The following is a 24,433-nucleotide window of genomic DNA, read 5'->3' on the forward strand; positions in this document are numbered from 1 at the left end:
CCCTCAGTCTCGCACTCCTTCTCCTGAAGGTGCCTCGACCTCAAAGTCTGCCTCTTTTGCCAGGTTCGTCTTTGACATGGGAAAAGCTCTTCAGTTGGATCTCCACTCTGATTCTAAGTATACCCCTGAATACTTGGCTGACATGGAGTTGCCTCATCCATCCAAGGAGACATTGAGACTTCCTATGACTCCAGTATTGAAGCAAACCTTTTTAAGGAATATGGAAACTCCTTATTCCATTACAGCCATTCAATCCAAGCTGGAATCCAGGTATCACACAGTACTTTGCAAAGGCTTCGAGAAATCTCAATTGTCCCACCAGTCTTTGGTTGTGGAATCTTCTTTAAAGAAAGCTCATCCATCTAAGCTTTACGCTGCGGTCCCTCCAGGCAGGGAGGGCTGTACCATGGACAAGTTTGGCCATAGATTATACCAGAATTCCATGATTGCTAACAGAATTCTAAATTATAACTACATTCATGGCTTATTTTAATCATTTCCTCAAATTGATGCATAAATTCTACCCGGCTTTTGAGGAACAAAGTCTTCCTGAATTTAAACAGATCATCAGAACTCTGTCTCAACTTCGACTCTTCATACTACAAGCCACATACGATACTTTTGAGCTCTCTTCTAGAGTTTCTGCCTTTGCAGTAGCCATGCGCCATCTCACCTGGCTATGCATTGTTGATATGGATTCCAATCTGCAGGACCGTCTAGCCAACTTCCCTTACCAGGGGAATGAACTCTTTGATGATTCTATTGAAGGTGCTACAAAGCGCCTCTCTGAACATGAGCGCTCTTCTGCTTCCTTGAATCGGCCGAAGCCTAAGACTCCTCCTGCTCGCCCATACAAGCAACCACCACGTCGTTATCCTCAAAAAATGACACCAGCTTTCTCCAGGCCTCCGCCTAGAAGGCCTCCACAGCAACAACGACAGCAGAAGTCTCAAACTCCTGCTGTGACTAAACCTGCTCAGTCTTTTTGACATTCCCAGTCTGAGCATGCTCAGGCTCTTCTTCGCCTTCGAGTTGTCGAGGAACTTCCCTTAAACCAACGGGACATGGGCTTTTATTCCTGTTATTTTCTAGTCCCAAAGAAGATGGGGGATTTGCGACCCATTCTGGACCTCAGAGCCCTCAACAAATTTCTAGTCAAAGAGAAGTTTCGGATGCTTTCTTTACCAACCTTATTTTCCCTGATGAATCAGGGAGATTGGCTATGCTCTCTGGATCTCAAAGAGGCTTACACTCATATCCCAATTCATCCAGCCTCTCGCAAATATCTACGATTCCGGGTGGGGAATCTTCATCTTCAATACAGAGTTCTTCCTTTCAGACTCGTCTTATCCCCCAGAGTCTTCACAAAGTGTCTGGTGGTGGTGGCCGCAGCCCTCCGTACCCATGGTCTTCAAGTTTTTCCGTACTTGGATGACTGGCTCATCAAGGCCCCCTCTCAACAAGGGGTTATTGCAGCGACCCAACAGACTATTATGTTCCTCCAATGTCTGGGGTTCGAAGTCAACTTTCCAAAATCCCAGTTAACCCCATCTCAGTCTCTTCAGTTCATTGGGGCCACTCTGGACACTGTCCAGCTCAGATCGTTTCTACCTCCACCAGGTCAGGATACCCTCATTCGCCTTTGCCATCAAGTGTCTCATCTCACATCAATTTCAGCAAGACAAATTCAAGTTTATTTCAAGTTTATTCAAGTTTATTCATATTATTTGATTGAACGCTTTTCCAAATTACAAAGCGTTGTACAAAAGATAAAATAAGATTTAAAGAAATCACTTATACATAGTATATTAATCAAACATACAAGGGTAACTACTTTTAAAAACCATTAGAAACAGTAGGAAAGTGGGGAAGAAATACAATTTTTAAAGAAAAAGTACATAAAAGGGAAGTACATTAGGGGGGGTATGAGGAAAAGTATTGGTGACAGAAGAAAGATCATTAGAGAGAGCTAGTAGTAGTCTTGATTTAAGGGAGGTTGGAAACAATAAGATTTTACCGTGAAAGTGAACTTTCAGTTAAAGGCTTCTTTAAAAAGAAGGCACTTTAAACTTTTCTTAAATTTTTGCAAATCCTGTTCGAGTCTTAAGTATAAAGGAAGAGAGTTCCAAATCGTTGGGGCAGTAACAGAAAAGATAGAAGCACGGCGTGTTCCGATAATTTTTAAAGAGGGAACATTAAGAGTAGACTGAGAGGATGATCTAAGAACTCTTGATGAACTATGTGGAATCAGAAGCCTATCTATAAATGCAGGTGTATTTGATTGTTCTGCTCGGTCACATGGCTTCTACAGTTTATGTGACACCTTTTGCTAGACTTCACCTTCACATACCTCAGTGGACCCTGGCATCTCAGTGGCAATAAGCTACCGACTCGCTTTCTCAACAAATTACAATAACTCCTTTGTTGAAGCAGTCTCTCCACTTGTGGATGCTCTCTTCCAATCTTTCCAGAGGTTTGCTGTAACACCCTCTCCCTCATCTGAAGGTTCTCACAACAGACTCGTCAACCTACGCATGGGGAGCCCATCTAGACGGTCTTCGTACCCAAGGTCATTGGTCTCCTGCGGATCGTCTTTGTCACATCAATCTGTTGGAACTCAGAGTGATTTTCAATGCTCTCAAAGCTTTTCAACACCTTCTTCACGACAAGGTTGTCCTTGTCCAGACGGACAACCAAGTCGCCATGTACTATGTCAACAAACATGGAGGAACGGGATCTCACTCCCTTTGTCAAGAAGCTCTGAAGCTGTGGGATTGGGCAATCCATCACAACATCTTTCTCAGAGCTGTCTACATTTAAGGTCAGCACAACTGTCTGGCAGACAAATTGAGTCATCTTCTGCAACCACACAAATGGACGCTCAATTCCTCGCCTGTATGTCAAGTGTTTGCTCGATGGGGGACTCCTCTTTGCTTCCCCCTCAACAACAAGCTGCCTCAATTCTGCTTCCGAATATACTCTCCCCAGTGTCTCGAGGCAGATGCTTTCCTACTGGATTGGACGGGTCAGTTTCTCTATGCCTTCCCTCCATTCCCTCTGATTCTCAAGACTCTTGTCAAACTTGGCATCTCTTCCTCCCTCCCTCTCTCTCTTTCCTCCATGCCCTGGCATTTCTTCCTCCCTCCCTCTCTTCTTTCCATGATCTTGCATCTCTTCCTTCCTCCCTTCCCTCCATGCCCTGGCATCTCCTTTCATTCCTTCCTTTCCCTCCAGTTGGGTGCAGCAATTCTTTCCCCCTCTGCTCCCTTTCCTCCTTCTGTCACCCCGTCCCCGGTCAGCAGTGCAGCCCCTAAGTGGGTGCTCCAAGGCCTGGCGTCATGAACTTCTTCAGACAGCAGCAGCATTCACAATTTGCTGCTGATGCCGGCGTCGGGCCTTCTTCTCTGTTGGGTCCTGCCTTCATGGAAACAGGAAGTAGGCAGAAAGTAGGCAGGACTCAGCAGAGAGGAAGGCCCGAAGCCGACAACAGCGGCTAATTGTAAACGCTGTTGCTATCCGAAGAAGTTAAAGATGCCAGGCCTTGGAGCACCCAGGGCAGACCGCTTCTCTCCCTGTAACCGGGGCCCCTCTGAAAAGGAACATTTTGGAGTGTCATCTCACAAGAGGTTGTGGAAGCAATACAGTACAACAAAGAAATAAATTTACATTGGAATATGGGGCATATCTTTAGCACTCTCCAGACCGGTATTGGATTAATCTTACAAGTGGGTATATATCTCATCATGACCAGTAAGTGGCGACTGAGACAAAACTTTGGAACTGTACATATCATGTGACCCCTCCCTAATTACCTCAGACTTCTCTCAGTCTCCATCTCCCTTTTTGTTGCCGGATTGAGCTTGGGTGGACCCTGTTTAGAGTTACTTTTAACCTCGGGTGTGTCAAATCCAGCGGGTCTCGAGGGGGGGGTCCCTCCCCCACCTTCCTCTACCTCCCTACATTTTTGTAGAGGTTCCTCAACAGTAGGCCTTACCCTCTGGTGGTAAGGCATATTGTTTAGAGCAGGGGTCCCCAAAGTCCCTCCTTGAGGGCTGAATCCAGTCAGGTTTTCAGGATTTCCCCAATGAATATGCATTGAAAGCAGTACATGTACATAGATCTCATGCATATTCATTGGGGAAATCCTGAAAACCCGACTGGATTCGGCCCTTAAGGAGGGACTTTGGGGACTCCTGGTTTAGAGAGCCAATGGAGTCTGTTCTGTGGGTGGAAAAAAAAAAAATCCTGAGGCAGTGCCAGTCTAAAGGGTGGCTTTCCCTTTAAATATGCTGTAAATTACTTTATTTTTCAACTAACCGGCACTTTTCTTTCAGCTAGGTGTCTTATGGAGCAATTGAGCACTTCTCAGAGGGAGAGGTGCACAATTTAATCCAGATGCGAGGCACTCGCGGCTGGCCTGAAAACAGCTGTTCGAGCCGGTGCGATTGTGGAAGTCTCATCAGCATCGGTTGCTTATGTCCAATGTTCCCTGCCACAATTGCCTCGTGAGCCGGCACAACTTTGCAGGGAAGTCCGGTCTTTTCCTGCCACCCACGGAGGGATTTCCTATCAGCTGTTTTTTCTGTCAACTGATGCCAACTTTTGCCTGCTTTAGCAGCTGGGACAGTTCAGTCTTCTCAGCCGCTACTGGTCCTGTAGGGGCTATTTTTGGCGCATTTTTTGCCGTTTTTCTCAGATAGCCCCTCCATCTTGGATAATTTCCTAAAAGAGTAGTCTATAGACCATTATTGAGATGACTTGAAGAAATCCACTGCTTATTACTAGGATAAGCAGCATAAAATCTGTTACACTATTTGGGATCTAGCTAGGTACATCCCAATCTACATTCCGTTGCTTGGTATTTCTTGGGATGACCTCAGCAGACATTGATCTTTCTGATTCTGTCAGAGTCATTTTAGATGCATCCAGAAAACCTTCTACACTGCAGTGCTACCAACAGAAGTGGACATGTATTTTTATGTGGTGTGCTCTTCATCATCAAGATGCTTCATCTTCCTCCTTATCTTCAATGTTGGATTATCTCCACTTATCCAATTCAGGTCTTAAAACCACGTCAGTTAGGGGTCACCTTAGTGCTGTCAGTGCTTTCCATGTTCCAGTCAACAATAAATCTCTGAATGCTCCTCATGTTTCCAGGTTTATGAAAGGACTTTTCAGTATTAAACCACCTCTCAAACTGCCTCCAGTGGTTTGGGATCTTAATGTTGTTCTCACTAGACCAGTGGTCGGTAAACCGCTGCTCTTTAGCCACTTGAGTGTGGCTCGCGGCTCTGCTAGTTAGAGCCTGCTTCCCTTCCCCGTAAAGAGAATGCTGAAGCGCCATGCCGACCAACCTTCCCCACCCGACATCAATTCTGACATCGGAGAGGAAGTTCTGGGCCAGCCAATCGCTGCCTGACTGGCCCAGAACTTCCTCTCCGACGTCAGAATTGAGATAGATTTGCATCTCAAGGAGGCAGTGCATGCAAATCCATCTCATACATATTCATTGTGGATATCCTGAAAACTTGACCTGGCTCTGGCTCTCGAGGACAGGAATTGCCTACCCTTGCACTAGACTGATGAAACCTCCATTTGAGCCAATGTCTTTTACTTATATTAAATATCTCACTTTGAATGTGATATTTTTCATCTCCATCACTTCAGCACATCAAGTGAGTGAGCGTCAAGCGTTGATGTTGGACCCACCCTTTACCAAGATAAAGTAGTTCTCATCACCCATCCTAAATTCTTGCCGAAAGTAGTCATGGAATTTCATTTAAATCAAATGATTGTGCTTCTAATTTTCTTTCTAAAGTCTCATTTTCACTCTGGAGAAACAGCTCTTCATACCTTAGACTGTAAACGAGCTTTGGCTTATTACTTACAAAGGACTAAGCCACACAGAACCTCTCTTCAACTGTTCATCTCTTTTGATCCTAACAGGTTGGGCTGGCCTGTAACCAAGAGAACTATTTCCACAAGGCTAGCGACCTGTATTTCCTTCTGCTATGTTCAGGCTGGGCTGCAGCTCGGGGGTCGTGTAACAGCACATGAGGTCCGAACTATGGCAGCTTTAGTTAATTTCTTGCATTCCACTCCCGTAAATGAAATCTACAAAGCAGCTACTTGGTTCTCAGTTCACACATTCATGTCTCACTACTGTCTGGCATCATTTTCCAGACGGGATGGTCACTTCGGCCAAGCAGTGTTACAAAATGTATTCCCTTAATGGCCAACTCTCCCTCCATCCCATTGCAGTAAGCTAGGGAGTCCCATAGGTGAGAATATGCTGCCTGCTTGTCCTAGGATAAAGCATAGTTAGTTACTGTAACAGGTGTTATCCGGGGACAGCAGGAAGATTTTCTCACATCCCACCCACCTCTCCTGGTTGGCTTCATAGCTTGCTTAAGGAACTGAAGTGCTGCGAGCAGGCGTCGGGCGGGAAGGCACTCATGAATGCCTGGTGCGGGCAGTCATGAAGTTTCTCAAAACTTAGTGACAGTACACTTTTTAAACTGTCCATACCGAGCTCAGTTGGCAACGAGAATATCTGCCTGCTGTCCCCGGATAACACCTGTTAAGGTAAGTAACTGTGCTTTACAGGTATGCTAGTTTGTTGTGTGCAGTTTCCATCTTCAAGGTAAAAGTTGCACTTAGCTGTGCTGTTCTATGGATTTTGTTCTAGCTTGGCAGTATTTGATACTGGCAGATTAGTTTTTTGGGAGAAAGCCGAGCACCTGATATTCAGCCCATCCTGTCAGCATATAAAGTTAAGTGCTAGCACTGGTGTTTAAAACTTTATTTGTATATTCAGGAGCAGTATACATTTAACTAGAAAGACTTCATTTTATTCATTAATGGCTGAAAATACATTTATAGGTATGTTATGCGTTTACCTTCTAACAAACATATAACTCACTTTGATTATCACACCCATTGTGTTTCATTGTTTCTTTTTCAGGAGCAGGCCATAGAGGTGCTGACGCGTTCTAGTTTGGAAGTAGAATTGGCCTCCAAAGAGCGAGAAATTACCCAACTTGTTGAAGATGTTCAAAGATTGCAGGCCAGCCTTACCAAACTTCGTGAGAATTCAGCCAGCCAGATATCACACCTTGAACAACAGCTGACCACAAAAAATACAACACTTAAAGTAAGCAACAATGCAGGCAGTGAATTCCTTATCATATCTTCCCAGGTTTTACAAAATATGATAATATATTGTATCTAATTTAATCTATAATTTCTGAGTTGCTTTACAGCTAATGAAGTTCAAGGCAACTTACATTTCAAGAGAAGTGCAATGTGAATAAGTGTACATAGAAGTTATAAAGCAAGCAGCATATAATGTGATCTGGTGGATAAAGCAGTTATAAGGCATGCAATGTATTAAGTGCAGATCATATAAATACAAAGTCCTACCTAAAGAAGGATATAAAACTGCTGGAGAGGGTGCAGAGACGAGCAACAAAACTGGTGAAGGGTATGGAGAAACTGGAATACGAGGACAGACTTATAACACTAGGATTGTTCTCCCTTGAGAAAAGGAGACTGCGTGGGGATATGATCGAGACCTTCAAAATACTGAAAGGAATCGACAAAATAGAGCAGAGAAGATTATTTACATTGTCCAATTTGACACGGACTAGAGGACATGTAATGAAGCTAAGGGGGGACAGGTTCAGGACTAATGTCAGGAAGTTCTGCTTCACTCAGAGAGTGGTTGACACCTGGAATGCCCTCCCAGAGGAGATTATGACGGAATCGACCGTCCTAGGCTTCAAGAGCAAACTAGATGCATATCTCCTTAAGAGAGGCATATAAGGATATGGTGGACTATAAATTAAGCCAGGTGTACACCTGGCAGGGCCTCCGCGTGTGCGGATCGCCGGACTTGATGGACAGAAGGTCTGATCCGGAGAAGGCAGTTCTTATGTTCTTATGAAGAATAGAGAGACAGTGGATAGATAGAGTAGCAGATTAATATACCATCCATTAGTGCTAGGAAGGGCAGATGGGGAAGTTGAGCTTTGTGAAAGTTTAGGAGGGCCATATGATAAGTGATATTTAATGTGCGATCTTCATTGGTGATAAGCCTAAAGTTATTTGTCTGTGGAGTATTTTTCCTCAAAATGATGAGTTTTTAGTTTTCTCCGAAATCCGAGTTTTTAGTTTTCTCTGAAAACCATCAAATCTGCTTTGATGGTTGTTGGAAAACCATTCCAGGTTTTTGCGCTGAGATAGTACATAAGAAGTTGCCTCTGCTGGGTCAGACCAGAGGTCCATCTTACCCAGCAGTCCGCTCCCGCGGCGGCCCATCAGGTCCCTTTAATCCCCTTTATCCTTCTATCTATACCCTTTCATAATCTTATCCCTACCTCTGTCTGTATCCCTCAATCCCCATATCCTTCAAGAATTTATCCAGTCCTTCTTTGAAACCCCCTCTGTCCTATCACAACCTCCGGGAGAGCATTCCAGGTGCCCACCACCCTCTGAGTGAAAAAGAATTTCCTAGCATTGGTTCTAAACCTCTCCCCTTTCAATTTCTCAGAGTGCCCCCTTGTTCTTGCGGTTCCCAATAGGATGAAGAATCTGTCCCTATCTACCTTCTCTATGCCTTTCAGGATCTTGAAAGTCTCTATCATGTCTCCTCTGAGTCTCCGCTTCTCCATAACATGTCAAATGTATCCTGAGTAAAAAAAAAGATAAACTTCTTAAAACTGTTAACTGTGTCAAGACTCGGTGTGTATTCCCAAAGAGTCTATACATGTTTTTTTGTAAAATTTACAATCAAATTAGAAAATAGTTAAATCATTACATTTCTAATAATATGATGTAAAGAAAACAAAAGAGCTTTCAATTAAACCAACCGTTTTTATTGGAAATTCCAGATTGGAATACAACAGGGCCATGTAAAGTCCCTTTTTTAAATAACATCTTTAAATAATATTTAAATAACTTAGAAAGTGTCTTAACTGCAAACTGAAAACACTGCTTCATGTAAACATATGCATTGGGCATGCTCTGAAAAAAATTAATGTGATTTTTTTGTTGCATGCATGCTGATAACTTGTCAATCCTTGGCTCATAGTGCGTTAATTTCAGAGCAACACATGCAGCACTCATGTCATCCGTTAATCTGTTTCTAGCATCAGATTTTATATGATTCAAAGCCGAAAACAGCTGCTCACAAGCATAGGATGACCCAAACAAAGTAAGAAGAGCAATCCCAAGTGCTTTCATGGACTTAAAATTGTCTGGCAGAGAATTCCACGCTTTTAGAATTTCATTTTCAGAACTGCTAGCAGTGATTTCATTTGTCACCCTTTCACACTCAAGAGCCGCACGCAGGTCATTGAATTTACTTTTCCAGATAGAGCTTTCTTGAAATTCCAGTAGCTCCATTTCCAAATTTTGAATATCCAACCACTGTAAGCAGGAAAGATCAAGATCTTCAAATGTGGACTTTTCTGGGGAAGTTATAAATGAAAGGGTTGTCTCCATCTTACGGAACCGAGAAAATCTTTTACTAAAATTCTCCTTTGCTTCGGCTACAATGGTGGAATATGCTTTGTGGATTTCCTGGTGTTTTTTATGACTGTCCACAAATGTTGTAGAATTATCCAAATGTATTTTTAGGTTGGGAAAATATTTTAGCTGTCCACTCTCAAGGTCTTTTTCAAAAACATGCAATTTTCTCTCAAAAGCTTTGATGTCACTAAACATGCTTTCTGCTGTTTTTCCCATGCCTTGTAATTTTTTGTTTAGTACATTAAAGTGGTTAGTAAAATCTGTAAAGAACATGAGGTTGGTAAGCCAGGCCATGTTGGTGAGTTGAGGATAGTCTTCCCCCTTTTCGTTCATAAATAGCCTAACTTCTTCCAAGCAGGCCACAAATCTCTCTAACACTCGTCCTCTGCTCAGCCACCGGACATTATTGTACATCAGTAAAGTGTTATATTGTGCCTGAACCTCATCAAGAAGGGCTTGAAATTGTCGAAAATTAAGAGCACGCGCCATGATGAAGTTCACCATTTTTGTTACATCTTTGAGGACATCGTCAAGTTTTTTGCTGCTTTCTTTGGCGCAGAAAGCCTCTTGATGTATTATGCAGTGAAATTGAATCAGTGGATGTTTTGCTTCCTTAGCAAAGAAATGAATGAATCCTGATGTTGTCCCCACCATGCTAGGTGCTCCATCGCTAGTAACTGAAATCACTTTTTCTGGACTTATGTCTAGTGATGAAAAAGCCTCCATCACAGCATTGTGGATATCTATCCCTTGTGTTCTTCCAGGCAAAGACAGCAGTTTTACCAGCTCTTCTTTCATGATGTCACCAGTAGCATAACGCAAAATGAGCGCTAGTCTTGCATGGTTAGTAATATCTGTACTTTCATCCAAGCACATGGAGTAGAAGGGTGCTTTTTGTAAGTCGCAAGTAAGCTGCTGACTATCATCAGCAGCCATTCGCAGAACCCTATCTTTTGCAGTATTTCTGCTTAGCGGCATCTCAGAGATGCGCTGCACAATTTTATCCTTGTTTTGGAAATCATGGAAGAGTGAATTACTCCCAGCCAAAATTGCCTTTTTGATAAAATCTCCATCAGAGAGGAGCTTACCATATTTTGCCATGCACAGTGAAATTTGAAAGCTGGCAACTGTAAGATGATTAGTTTTTGAAAGATAGTTGCTAAAACTAAGAGACTGAGAGTGATATTTCTTTAATTTTCCTACAAGGAACTCTTTTCTTTGAGCTAAACCAAGTTCAGCAACACTGTTATGGTTGGTCTCAAAGTGACGTTTGACACTTGATGTGCAAGACACAACACTTTCATTACACATAATACACAATGCTTTCCCACTGCGTTCAATCACTCCATATGTCTCTGTCCAGGCCTCTTGGAATGGTATTCCACTATCTGTTTTTGCTTTTTTTGTTGTACTCATTTTCTTTGTTCAAGACTTCAAGTCTACAAAAAGATAAAATTTGTATAATAAAAAAAATCTAATTAAGTGCTGTATACAAATCCGTCCCCATAAAAAAATATGTGATTGGGGAATTTTACTAATTGTAGACATCCGTTTTGGACAAAAAATATACTGTCCGGGTGAAAACCGGACTTGTGCAACCTGAGTGTATGGGAAAAGGACTTTTATTTTTCATTATTGGAGCCTTTGTTATTTTATTATGATGTTTACAAAAGCACTGTGAAGGGCCACATATACACTTTACTGTTTTTTTCTATATTGAGTTTTCCATAAGGTACAGCGCAGAGGATTAGTGTTTTGGTTGTTCACAGAGAGCCCAGCCCTCCTCTCAGCTTACTGAACTTCTCTATGCAATCATCATAAGCAGCTTTTTTATTTCCTCAAATTTAGCTTGTCCCCCATGGAAGATACAGAGGTTTTTACAGAGGAGCACATTATTAGACACATTAACATCCCCCCATATCCTCACCTATCTAGAATGGGAGCACTAGGAACTGTTCCTGATTATAGATGTCACATGTGGAGTCACACTACAGCCTCACTGAGTTCCTGTGACAGACTCAGTGTGAAGCTTCTCTTCCTCCCCCCACTTCCCCCTCACACACTGCCTGGCTCATAGGATACTAAGGGGAAGACAGGCAGGCTAAACATCCACTCACAGGACTGCAGCCAGCACAGGAGGATGGGCCGCGGCCCACCGGGACAATGCCCGGTCCTCCCAATGGCCAGTCCGGCCCTGTTGCCAGGTGAGCTGCAAAGCAGACACCGGCACACTCGCCTCCCGCCACGCCGCATATCTTAATTGCGGACTAGAGAGTTGCGCGTGGACAGAAATCCCACCTGTCCCCGCCAAAGTCTCACCCGTCCCCACCCGTCCCCGTGAGGAATCCCTCCGTCCCCACCCGTCCCTGCGAGGAATGTCCTCCGTCCCCGTGAGGAATCCCCTCTGTCCCCGCCCGTCCCTATAAACTTCAGAAATAGTTATTTCATTTAATTATGCTACTGAATTAAAGGCTCTGGTAGAAACCCATTTACAAATAAGCAAAAAGACTTTATTAATTTGGAAATATTAATTGGGAAGAATACACACTTTGTAAACGGGTTTCTACCAGAGCCTCTTTTGTTTATAAATTTTTATCAACACAACTAATATACTACTTTATCCTGAAGCAAAATAAAAGAAAAATAATTTTTTTCCTACCTTTGTTGCCTGGTTTCTGCTTTCCTCATGTTCTCATTCAGTTCCTTCCATCCACTGTCTCTCTTCCTTCTGTGTCTTCCATTTACATAGAAACATAGAAACATAGAAACATAGAAGGTGACGGCAGATAAGGGCCAAGGCCCATCAAGTCTGCCCACATCAATGACCCTCCCCTACCTCTCTTTGCGAAGAGATCCCACCTCTCGATCCCATTTAGCTTTAAAATCAGGCACACTGCTGGCCTCAATCACCTGCATCGGAAGACCATTCCATCGATCCACCACCCTCTCGGTGAAGAAGTATTTCCTGGTGTCGCCATGTAATGTCCCTCCCCTGATTTTCCATGGATGCCCTCGTGTTGACGTGGGTTCCTTGAAGAAGAAGATATCCTCCCCCACCTCGATACGGCGTGTGAGGTACTTGAATGTCTCGATCATGTCCCCCCTCTCCCTGCGTTCCTCAAGGGAGTAGAGCTGCAGTTTATTCAGCCGTTCCTCATACGGGAGATCCCTGAGCCCCGTGACCATCCGTGTGGCCATTCGCTGGACCGACTCAAGTCTCAGCACATCTTTGCGGTAATGTGGTCTCCAGAATTGTACACAGTATTCCAGATGGGGTCTCACCATGGACCTATATAATGGCATTATGACTTCGGGCTTACGGCTAACGAAACTCCTTCGTATGCAACCCATGATTTGTCTGGCTTTAGATGAAGCTTTCTCCACCTGAGTTGCAATCTTCATGTCCTCACTGATGATTACCCCTAAGTCTCGTTCCGCTACAGTTCTCTCTAGGATCTCACCATTAAGAGTGTAAGTCTTACATGGATTTCTGTTGCCTAGGTGCATGACCTTGCATTTTTTGGCATTGAAGTTTAGTTGCCAGGTCCTGGACCAATTCTCCAGTAGGAGGAGGTCGTGTGCCATACTATCGGTCTTGGATTTGTTGTCAGGTCCTGTTGTGTTCTTGTCCACTATATTGCATAATTTGGCATCATCGGCGAATAACGTTAATTTACCCTGAAGCCCTTCAGCCAAGTCCCTTATGAAGATGTTGAACAAGATTGGGCCCAAGACCGAGCCCTGCGGCACTCCACTTAACACCTCTGTCGTTTCGGAGGGGGAGCCATTCACCACCACCCTCTGAAGTCTACCTCCTAGCCAGTCCCCCACCCATGTAGTCAAAGTATCTCCCAAACCTATAGAGCTCATCTTGCTCAACAACCTGCGGTGTGGTACGCTATCGAATGCTTTGCTGAAATCTAAGTACACGACATCCAGGGACTCCCCAATATCCAGCTTCCTCGTCACCCAGTCAAAGAAGCTGATCAGGTTGGATTGACAGGACCTCCCCTTTGTAAACCCATGTTGACGGGGATCTCGCAGATTCCCCTCGTTAAGGACCGCATCCAATTGGTGTTTGATTAGAGTTTCCATTAGTTTGCTTACTATTGATGTGAGACTCACTGGTCTGTAGTTCGTAGCTTCCGTCCTACTTCCTTTTTTGTGGAGTGGAATGACATTAGCCGTTTTCCAGTCTAGCGGGACTTTTCCTTTGCTAAGGGAGAGATTGAAGAGTGTTGATAGTGGTTTCGCCAAGGTGTCTTTTAACTCTCTGAGTACTCTGGGGTGTATGTTGTCTGGCCCCATGGCTTTGTGAACCTTGAGTTTGGATAGTTCACTGTAGACACTATTGGGCGTTATCTCGAAGCTGCAAAACGGGTCTATCGAGCTATCCCCTGTTGGTAGTTGAGGGCCGGATCCCTGCGCCTCGCGGGTGAAAACTGAGCAAAAGTATTCATTTAACAGTTTAGCCTTCTCGGAGTCCGATTCTACATAGTTCCCGTCCGGTTTCCTAAGGCGTACTATCCCTCCTGTGTTCCTGTTTCTATCACTAATATACCTAAAGAATGCTTTATCGCCCTTTTTGATATTCTTTGCTAGATTCTCCTCCACTTGCAATTTGGCCTCTCTGACTGCTGTTTTGACGGTTCTTGACTTGGCCAGATAGTCTTCTCTGGAGCCCTGCTTCCCTGAATGTTTGAAGGAGATGAATGCTCTCTTACTGTGCCTCTCCCTTTCTCCCCCCTTCCAAATTGGTCTGGCACCCATCTTCTTCCCTCCGCTCCCCCCATAGTCTGGCATCTCTGTCTTCTTCCAAGCCAGCATCTTCTCCCCACTCTCTCTTCCCCATTTCCTTTCAGTGTCCTTCTCCCCCCCTATCTTCCCCATGTCCTATCAGCGTCCTTCTCCCCCCTCTGTCTTCCCCATGGCCTTTCAGCGTCCTTCTCCCCCCTCTGTCTTCCCCATGGCCTTTCAGCGTCCTTCTCCACCCCTCCCCATCTTCCCCATGGCCTTTCAGCGTCCTTCTCCAACCCCCCCATCTTCCCCATGGCCTTTCAGCGTCTTTCTCCACCCCCCCCATCATCCCCATGTCCTTTCAGCGTCCTTCTCCCCCCCGTCTTCCCCATGTCCTGTCAGCGTCCTTCTCCCCCTTCTGTCTTCCACAAATGCTTTCAGTGTCCTTCCCCCTCACCCCGTCTTCCCCATGGCCTTTCAGCGTCCTTCTCCACCCCTTTGTCTTCCCCAGTGCTTTCAGCGTCCTTTTCCCCCCTCCTTCTCTCCCGCCCCGGGTGCAGCACAGCCTGCCAGGTCCCCTTACTTTTGTGGCGCTTCCCCTACCGACAGACCGACAACAGCCCCGGTCTAACAAACCTCCCTGCCCTTAACCGTGAATCTAAATTTCCTTCTTACAGCTGCTGTAAGAAGGTAATTTAGATTCGCAGTTAAGGGCAGGGAGGTTTGTCGGACCAGGGCTGTTGTCGGTCGGTCGGGCTAGCGCTACAAAAGTAAGGGGACCTGGCAGGCTGTGCTGCGGGCGGGGCAGGGCGGACCACCCCCCTCCCTTGGTAGCCACTTGAGCCGCGAGGCTACTCCTCCTTACCTACCCTGCCTGCAGTACAGAGCCGAACGGAAGTCTTCCCGATGTCAGCCCTCCCTCCCTCCGACGTCAGCGCTGACGTCGGGAAGACTTCCGTTCGGCTCTGTGCTGCAAGCAGAGCAGGTAGGGAGAAAAGCCGCGCGACTTGGTACATCCAGCCCTGCAGGATCCCCGCGACCCTCGGAGGCATCCCCACGGGATCCCCGCGACCCTAGGGGGCGTCCCCATGGGATCCCCGTGACCCGAAGGGGGAACCCGCGGGATGTCCCCGTTCCCATGCAGCTCTCTATTGCGGACCTTCCCGCGTGCCAGCTGCAAGGCCTTCGCGTGCCACAGGTTCGCCATCGCTGCCCTAGAGGAAAGGAGAGACAGGGAAGATATGATTCAGACGTTCAAATACTTGAAGGGTATTAACGTAGAACAAAATCTTTTTCAGAGAAAGGAAGATGGTAAAATCAGAGGACATAATTTGAGGTTGAGGGGTGGTAGATTCAAAGGCAATGTTAAGAAATTCTACTTAACGGAGAGGGTGGTGGATGCCTGGAATGCGCTCCCGAGAGAGGTGGTGAAGAGTAAAACTGTAACTGAGTTCAAAGAAGCGTGGGATGAACACAAAGGATCTAGAATCAGAAAATAAGATTAAATATTGAACTAAGGCCAGTAATGGGCAGACTTGCACGGTCTGTGTCTGTATATGGCCGTTTGGTGGAGGATGGGCTGGAGAGGGCTTCAATGGCTGGGAAGGTGTAGATGGGCTAGAGTAAGTCTTAACAGAGATTTCGGCAGTTGGAACCCAAGCACAGTACAGGGTAAAGCTTTGGATTCTTGCCCAGAAATAGCTAAGAAGAAAAAATTTAAAAATTTAAATTGAATCAGGTTGGGCAGACTGGATGGACCATTCGGGTCTTCATCTGCCGTCATCTACTATGTTACTATGTTACAATGTTCAAGCAGACTTCCTCAGCAGACAGACCTTGGATCCGGGCAAATGGATGCTGTCTCTGGCAGCTTTTCATGCCATTGATCAGCGCTGGGGTTGTCCCTACTTTGACCTCCTGGCGATAGCAAAGAACAAGAAAGCAGATGATTCTTCAGTCAAAGATTTGAGCCCAAAATGATGGTCTTGATGCTTTAGTCCAGCCGTGGGCTCCGGGAGTTCTGTTGTATGTTTTTCTTCCCTGGCCCATGATAGGCCAAGTCCTTCATCAGATTGCAGTTCACCAGGGAAGAATTATTCTAGAGGCTCCAGATTGGCCTCACAGGCTGTGGTATACAGATCTGGTGCATATTTTAATAGTCCACAGCCTCAGGTTGCAGGTGCATCTAGATCTGCTTTCACAAGGTCCAGTACACATGGAGGATCTGGATCGCGTTGCTCTTACAGCATGGCTATTGAACTTGAAGCATTAGAGCATAAAGGCTATTCAGAAGTGATCATAGCCGCCCTTCTCAAGTCTAAGAAATCAACTACAGTTTCTGCCTACACTTAGGTGTGGAGGACATTCCAACATTGGTGTGCCATTGAACAGGTGGAACCGTTTTCAGCTCCTGTATCAGTTGTGTTGGCTTTCCTACTAGCGGGCCTTGATAAGGCTTCACCATGGCTTCACTTCAAGTCCAAGTCACTGGGCTCTCTTGTTTCAGAGCTCGTGACCTTAAACCTTATCTGGCATCTCATCCAGACATCACCAGATTTCTGAAGGGTGCTCTCCACATTAGACCACCAATCAAGCCACCATTCCCTTTGTGGGACCTCAGCGTGGTTCTCAATGTCCTTGCCAAGGCTCCATTCGAGACTTTGGAACAGGTGTCCCTCTTGAACTTGACGTTTAAGGTGGTTTTTCTGGTAGCAGTCACAGCATGGCAAGTTTTGGAGCTCCAGGCTTTTTCTTGTTGGGAGCCTTTCCTCAGGATTTTGGAGACTGGAATCTCCCTGTGCACTGTTCCCTCCTTTCTGCCAAAGGTGGTTTTAGCATTTCATGTTAATCAGGAGGGCCATTTGCCTGTGTTTCAACCTGTAGGTTCTAGGAAATAGTTCCACATTTTGTTCAAGTGAAAAGAGTACTTCTTCGCTGTCTAGAGATCACCAACAAGTTTCGACACTCTGACCATCTGTTTGTGCTGACTCATTTGTCTAAGCAAGGCACACACTCTTCCAAAGCCACGATCTCCAGTTGGATCCTTAAGACCATTTCCTCAGCCTACATTATCTGTGAGAAACAGTCCCCTGTTTCTGTTAAGGTGCATTCGACCAGAAGTGTATCTTCGTCATGGACTTAGGCTAGAGCATTCTCTTCTGAGGAGATTTGCTGAGCGGTGACTTGATTCACCCTACACACTTTTGCAGAGTTTTACAGGGTGGACGTTGTAGCACGAGAGCACTCTGCTTTTGGTTCTTCTGTGTTACAGGCCGGCGCAGTCAGTCTGCTCTTGATTCCTGAGACTGCTTTTGTATATCCTGCTTGTCTAGAATGACACACCTATTGCACTGGAAAGAGATTGTCCTTACATTGATAATATCTTTTCCAGTAGATAGATGTGTCATTTTAGACTCCTATTCTTCTTGCACCTGCCAACTGTCTCATTCTGTTTATGCTTCTCCAAGTTGCTTCTTGGATGCCACTCAGCCCTTTGGGCCTTGAAGAATACTGTGTACTTCCTGAGCTCTTTTGATACTTCTGTTGTCTGTTGCTAGTTCAACAAATGTTTTATGTTCAAGCAGAGCAACAAAAAGAAAACCAACCGAATCTGCAGGAAAGCCACCAGAACAGGAAAACCAAACAAAAACTGCAGACAATGTACACAATGCAGGCAAGAATTTATTGTATCAAAGTTAAAATGCAGTAATATAAAAACCTGCATTTTAACTTTGGTACAATAAATTCTTGCCTGCATCGTGTACATTGTCTGTAGTTTTTGTTTGGTTTTTAAGTTCAAGCAGAACAGGTCATTTGTTTGGGAATGTCCGACTTCTTGTCCTTACTTCACATACTTAGATGAAGCGCTTGCATTCTTGGGTACTAACTGCAGGAGGCAGTAAAGCTCACAATGAAGTAAGAGGGACATATAAAAAAGATCCGGACTGGATTACTTCTGCAGATGGCTCGCGACCATGGGGAAATAACCCGTTTGTCTAGAATGACATATAGTAAGAACATAATCTCTTTTTAATCTACAAACAAATCTTCTCAAGAGAAGGAAAAACATCAACACTAGAGGACATAAAATGAGACTATGGTATTGTAAACTCAGAAGAAACGTCAGGAAATACTTTTCACGGAGAGGGTGGTGTATGCTTGAATGTCCTCCCTGGAGAGGTGGTAGAGGCAAAAAACAGTGACAGAGTTAAAAAAAAAAAATACATGGGATAGATACAAAGGATCCATGAATAAATATATAGTAACAACTCAAAATTACTTAACTAGAGTTATAACTTCATTGTGATGAGCAGGATTGGTGCTTAAATGGCAGCCCTAGCAGTGAAGCTGATGCTGGACGGACTTCTACAGTGAGTTCAGTATGTGGCAAGATGGACCAGGATAAGCTGGAGTGATAGGCTCAGAAGTAATACAAGAAGAAAATATTTTTTTAGAGAAAGAGTGGTAGATGCATGGAATAGTCTCCCAGTAGTGATGGTGGAGACAGACTGTGTCTGAATTCAAGAAAACATGGGACAAGTACATGGGATCTCAGGGTGAGGAGAGGTAGGTTATGCTGTGGATGGGCTATTTAGCTTTCATCTGTCATCATCTTTCTGTGTTCTATATGTGCTGCTGGAGTGCTGTATACCATGTGCTGGGAATCTTTGGTTTATGAGCTGTGCAACTAACTATATTGGATGCTGAAATGATTCCAGAACATGACATAAGCTGGAAAATGGTAGACTGTACCTGTTATCCATTATAGAAAAGACATTGACAGGATAAGGAAAGCAGACCTTAATACATGTTTATTATTCGTATAATATTTTTTTGTTTAATTTCCTTTGTATTATGAGTACTTTTTGTCTTCTTTAACATACTTAAAGTAGTAATACCAATAAATCAATAGTGCATTTTTTCCCAGGACAAGCAGGCAGCATATTCTCACATATGGGTGATGTCATCCACGGAGCCTTGTAATGGACAGCTTTAAAAATGCATCACCACTTCAAGAACTTGAGAATGTTCACAAACTGCCCGCATCGTGCATGCGTGAGTGTCTTCCTGCCCGACGCTGCTCATGGCTCCTCAGTTCTTAGTTTTCCGTGGAGCTAAGAAGTCGTGTTTGTTGAACGTTGTTCAATTTTTGCCTTTGCCATCCTGCTCACACGTATATTTTATTTGTATTTTTTCTTTGTATTTTAGATACATGCTTTATTTGTGTTTAAAAAACAGTATAGGATATTTTTTCCTCACTGTTCTCACCTCGTGGGCTTCACCCATCGAGGCCTCATTTGTTTTTCTCAGCCATTGAATTCAGTTTGGCTGAGGCATCTTTCCATCGATGTCCCAGCCACTGACTGGTTTTAGAAAGTGTTACAGGTGTCAACAGCAAATTTCTGTCACTGACCCACAAAGTTGGTGCTTACAGTGCCTTGGCCCAGGATACCGTGTCAAATCCTGCATGTGGTGTTCTACCCTGCAAAAATGTACAATTAAGAGTCGAAAGCTCCAGCAAGAGGAGAAGTTTGGCACCGGTATGGACACCGAGACGACATCGCAGCCTTCAACATCAAAAGCATTGATGTTGATATTGGTGTCAGGGCACATCGCTCCATCAGGTAAGCCAGCTAAAAAGCCACCAGCTTCCCAACAGGTCTCGCAGGTCACTATTGCACTGAGTCCCTTGATGCCGACCAAGCGACAATCGTCCTTATGTATTAAAGGAACTTAAGGTGGAAATTAGCGAATTATTACAATCCGTAGCTAACATGTCTATTAGAACTGGGCAAATACCAGAAGACTGGAGGATAGCAAATGTCATCCCAATTTTCAAAAAAGGATCAAGAGGTGATCCAGAAAACTACCGACCTGTGAGCCTCACATCGGTTCCAGGGAAGATAATTGAAACACTAATAAAAGATAACATTGTACAACACTTGGAGGATCACTATCTAATAAGGGCTAGTCAACACGGCTTCAGAAAAGGGAAGTCATGTTTGACAAATTTACTACAATTCTTTGAGAAAGTGAACAAACAAATAGACAGTGGAGATCCAGTGGATATAATTTACTTGGACTTCCAGAAAGCGTTTGACAAGGTCCCACATGCAAGGCTTATGAAGAAACTACTAAGCCATGGAATAGGAGGAGAAGTGCACAGATGGATCGGCAAATTGCTAGAAAACAGAAGGCAGAGGGTTAGCATAAATGGGAAATTCTCGGACTGGGAGAAAGTGACTAGCGGTGTGCCCCAAGGCTCGGTTCTTGGGCCTATCTTGTTCAATATTTTTATAAACGACCTAGAAGAGGAAACAACATGCAATATAATAAAGTTTGCAGGTGATACAAAACTATGTCGGGCGGTTGACTCTCAAAGGGACTGCGAGGACCTCCAGAAAGATCTGAACCAGCTGGAAACGTGGGCGATAAAGTGGCAGATGAACTTTAACATAAACAAATGCAAGGTGATGCATCTAGGAAAGAAAAACAAAGAATACGAGTATAAGATGTTGGGGGTGACATTAGCAAAATGCAAACAAGAAAGGGATTTGGGGGTACTGATTGACAGTACCCTAAAGCCATCGGTACAATGTGTGGCGGCGGCGAAGAAAGCAAACAGGATGTTAGGCATAATTAAGGGGATCACAAGTAGATCGGAAGATGTCATAATGCCACTTTATAGAACAATGGTCAGACCGCACTTAGAATATTGTGTCCAACACTGGTCTCCATACCTCAAGAGGGATATAACTCTGTTGGAGAAAGTGCAGAGGCGAGCCACGAAACTTGTCAAAGGAATGGAGCATTTGAGCTACAAAGAACGACTCAGGAAACTGGGATTGTTTACCCTCGAGAAGAGAAGACTGAGAGGGGATTTGATAGAGACTTTTAAAATATTAAAAGGATTTGATAAAATAGACCAAGAAGCAGCAATGCTAACATTTTCAGATGTGACACGGACAAGAGGTCATAGCCTGAAACTGAGTGTGGCTGCAGGTTCAGGACAAATGTCAGAAAGTTCTGTTTCACACAGCGAGTGGTGGGTGCTTGGAATGCACTCCCGGAGGAGGTTGTGGCGGAGACTACTGTACTGGGATTCAAGCGCAAGTTGGATGCACACCTTCTTGCATATCATATTGAGGGATACGGTAAAGTCGGGTCTCCAAAAAGGAGTACCTAAATGGGCCGCCGCGTACCGTGAGAAGCTTGAAGCACTTTTCCAAGTCAGTGACATGTTCAAACTTCTTGCTCCAACATTGACTCCATCTGTACTGGTCCAGCCTGAGCATAAGACCACCAGGTCCTGCGGTACGGATACTGGATATCCAGTACCATGCTGATGTTCCACGCATAAAAACAATACATCTCATCGCAGATTCCATTCTCCATCACTGTGTCGATCCAGTTCTTCCAGACATCAGTGTTCTTCATCCTTTCAATGATTCAAGTCTGCTTTGCATCGTTCATCTTCTTTGAAGCGTAAACACTGCTCTCCTTCCCGCTCTTCCAAGTGTAAGAGGAAATCACATCATACAACATCATTTTCATCGGACTGACACTGGACTCGACGCCATCAGTCCTGACGCACTCCTTTGCAAGAAGACTTTTTTTGACTCAGCGGATGATGTTCCTGAGTCTACTACAGAGGCTTATGACACTACTTCTGAAAAGTCTCCTCAAATGTCTCCTCACAGAGCTATATCTCCAACCGAAAGACTTTCTTTCACAAAATTCATTCGGCAATTGGGCAAAGAGCTTCCAGTCAAATTAGAAGCCAATTGAGAGGCATTGGACTATGATGATAATAATAATAATAATTTATTTTTGTATACCGCCATACCTGAAAGTTCTAGGCGGTTTACAACAATCGAATGCAAATACATACAATGCAATATAAACAGTACAAATGCAAACATCAGATTTGAAGTTCTGAAGGACCTACATGAAGAAAGTTGACTATGTTGAGAAATAAGAGCATTTTAAAAGGAAAAGAATTAAGAACAACAATTAAGATCCTAGCTTGTTAAATAGATAGGTTTTTATCTGTTTTCTAAAGTCTAGATAGGAGGACGCGTCTAAAGCAATTTTTGCAAGCCATGTATTCATTTTGGCCGACTGGAAAGAAAAGGTTCTCTCTAGGAACCTTTTATAGTGACAGAGTTTTATTGAAGGATATGTGAACAAGTGTGCTCTTCGGGCGCTCTTGTTGAAGTGACTCAGAATAAAATGAGGAGTGAGGTAACCTGGAAGCATACCAAACACTGCTTTGTAGCAGATACAAGAGAACTTAAATAGTACTCTGGATTCGAATGGTAGCCAATGAAGCGTTTGGTAAAAAGGGGAGATGTGCTCTAGAGAATGGCACGGTGACAAAATTCATCACCGTTCATGTCCCCGCGGATAACTGCGGGAAACCATTTTCATGTAATTCTTTAAAGAGAGAGGGAAGAATCAGAGTATGAATGGCCACAACCACTGACCCACAAGCTTTGCTTTGAAGAATGCAGGTGTAGAAGAACTGAGGTTGAAATAGACACTAGAAAATGGCATGGGATTATTTCCCGCGGTTATCCGCGGGGACGGGAACGGTGTTGAATTTTGTTACCATGTCATTCTCTAATGTGCTCCCATTTTTTTAGACCGAAAATAAGGGGGCCAGCCGTATTTTGGAGGATTCTCAATTTATTAGTGGGGGTTTTTTTTTAAAGCACCCAGGTATATGATGTTATAGTAGTCTAAAATACTTAGAATAGAAGACTAGACTAACAAACGGAATGAAGCTTCGTCAAAGTACTTCTTGATGGCATGGAGCTTCCAGAGCACTGAGATACCTTTCTTAAATATTAAATCGGAGTGTTTTTCCAGTGTAATGTGTTTGTCCAAAGTTACTCTCAAAATTTTTAAGGACTGTTCAATATTATAATCCCACCCGTTTACATGTATCTTTGAGTCTTTAATTTTATCATTGGGAGTTACTAAAAGAAATTTTGTATTTTCTGGGTTTAATTTCAATTTAAAGGCAGCCATCCATAGTTCGATCTGCTTTAAAATTGTTGATAGTAAATTTGTGAACTCTGATGTCAAACAAGTTAGCGGGATGACAAAAGTAATGTCATCTGCGTAAATGTAAAATTTGAGGTTTAAGCTCTGTAAAAGATTTCCCAGGGAAATGAGGTAGACGAAGGTGGGAGACAGAGGGGGAATCCTGAGGGACACCACAGAAGTTGTCCCAACGATAGGACAGAGTGTCATCCTTGAATACTTGATAGGATTTTTTCCCTAGGAACCCATGGAACCAGTTCAGGATATTTCCCAAGATCCCAATGGATTCTAGACAATCCAGTAGAATGGTGTGGTCCACCAGATCAAAGGCACTACTCATGTCAAGTTGTAGGATCATGGCGCTTATGCCTTGACTGAATAGTGAGTGCAAGTAGTTAACTAGGGAGGCCATAACTGTTTCAGTACTGTATCCTGAGCGGAAACCTGATTGATTGTTGTGTAAAATATTGTGCTTCTCTAAATATATAGATAGTTCAGCGTTAACTACCCCCTCCAATAATTTAGTGACCAAGGGGGTGCTAGCAATAGGTCTTAAGTTAGAAGCAATATTAGATGGTTCTTTAATGTTTTTTTCTAATTGGAGTGATCACAATTTGACCGTGTTCCTCTGGGAATTTTCCTGAAGATAGTAGGGAATTGACCCAAATTAGAAGTTTAGCCTTAAAATTGACCGGGGCGATTTTCATGACGTTAGGTGGGCAGTGGTCTAGTCTACAATAGGATTTAGCTTACTTGTATAATTTGTTAAAAGCTTGCCAATCAATAGTTGTGAATTTGTTCCAGCTCAAATCTGTTATGATAGCCTCTGGTTCCTGTAGAATTGGAAAGCACCAGTGGGAATCGATAGAGTTGGCTACAGTGGATCTTAATTTTTGTATTTTGGTGTTAAAAAAATCGGCCAAACTGTTTGCAGATAAGGTGGATTCTTCTGTAGTATTGGTGAATGTCTCTACATCATATAAGTCATTGACTAATTTAAATAAATTACTACTGATGAGCCTCCTAACGAACTTCTGCGACTACCATTACATGGTTATCTCAAAGAGAATCTGCATAAGAACTGGGAGACCCCCCTTACCATTACTGTAGCTTCGAG

The 24,433-nt window shown here is 43.9% G+C and overlaps 1 protein-coding gene across 5 annotated transcripts in view; it reads left to right on the top strand.

The window, feature by feature from the left end:
* Nucleotides 1-24,433, top strand: part of CUX1 (cut like homeobox 1) — a 401,081-nt gene that overhangs the window by 145,888 nt on the left and 230,760 nt on the right. For all 5 annotated transcript variants that reach the window (XM_033921595.1, XM_033921599.1, XM_033921597.1 and 2 more), the window contains exon 11: nt 6,965-7,153. In XM_033921595.1, coding sequence (XP_033777486.1) covers nt 6,965-7,153 — 189 coding nt within the window. The remainder of the gene's footprint in view (nt 1-6,964; nt 7,154-24,433) is intronic.

The sequence above is a fragment of the Geotrypetes seraphini genome, chromosome 15 (assembly GCF_902459505.1).
Source record: "Geotrypetes seraphini chromosome 15, aGeoSer1.1, whole genome shotgun sequence".
NCBI lineage: Eukaryota > Metazoa > Chordata > Amphibia > Gymnophiona > Dermophiidae > Geotrypetes > Geotrypetes seraphini.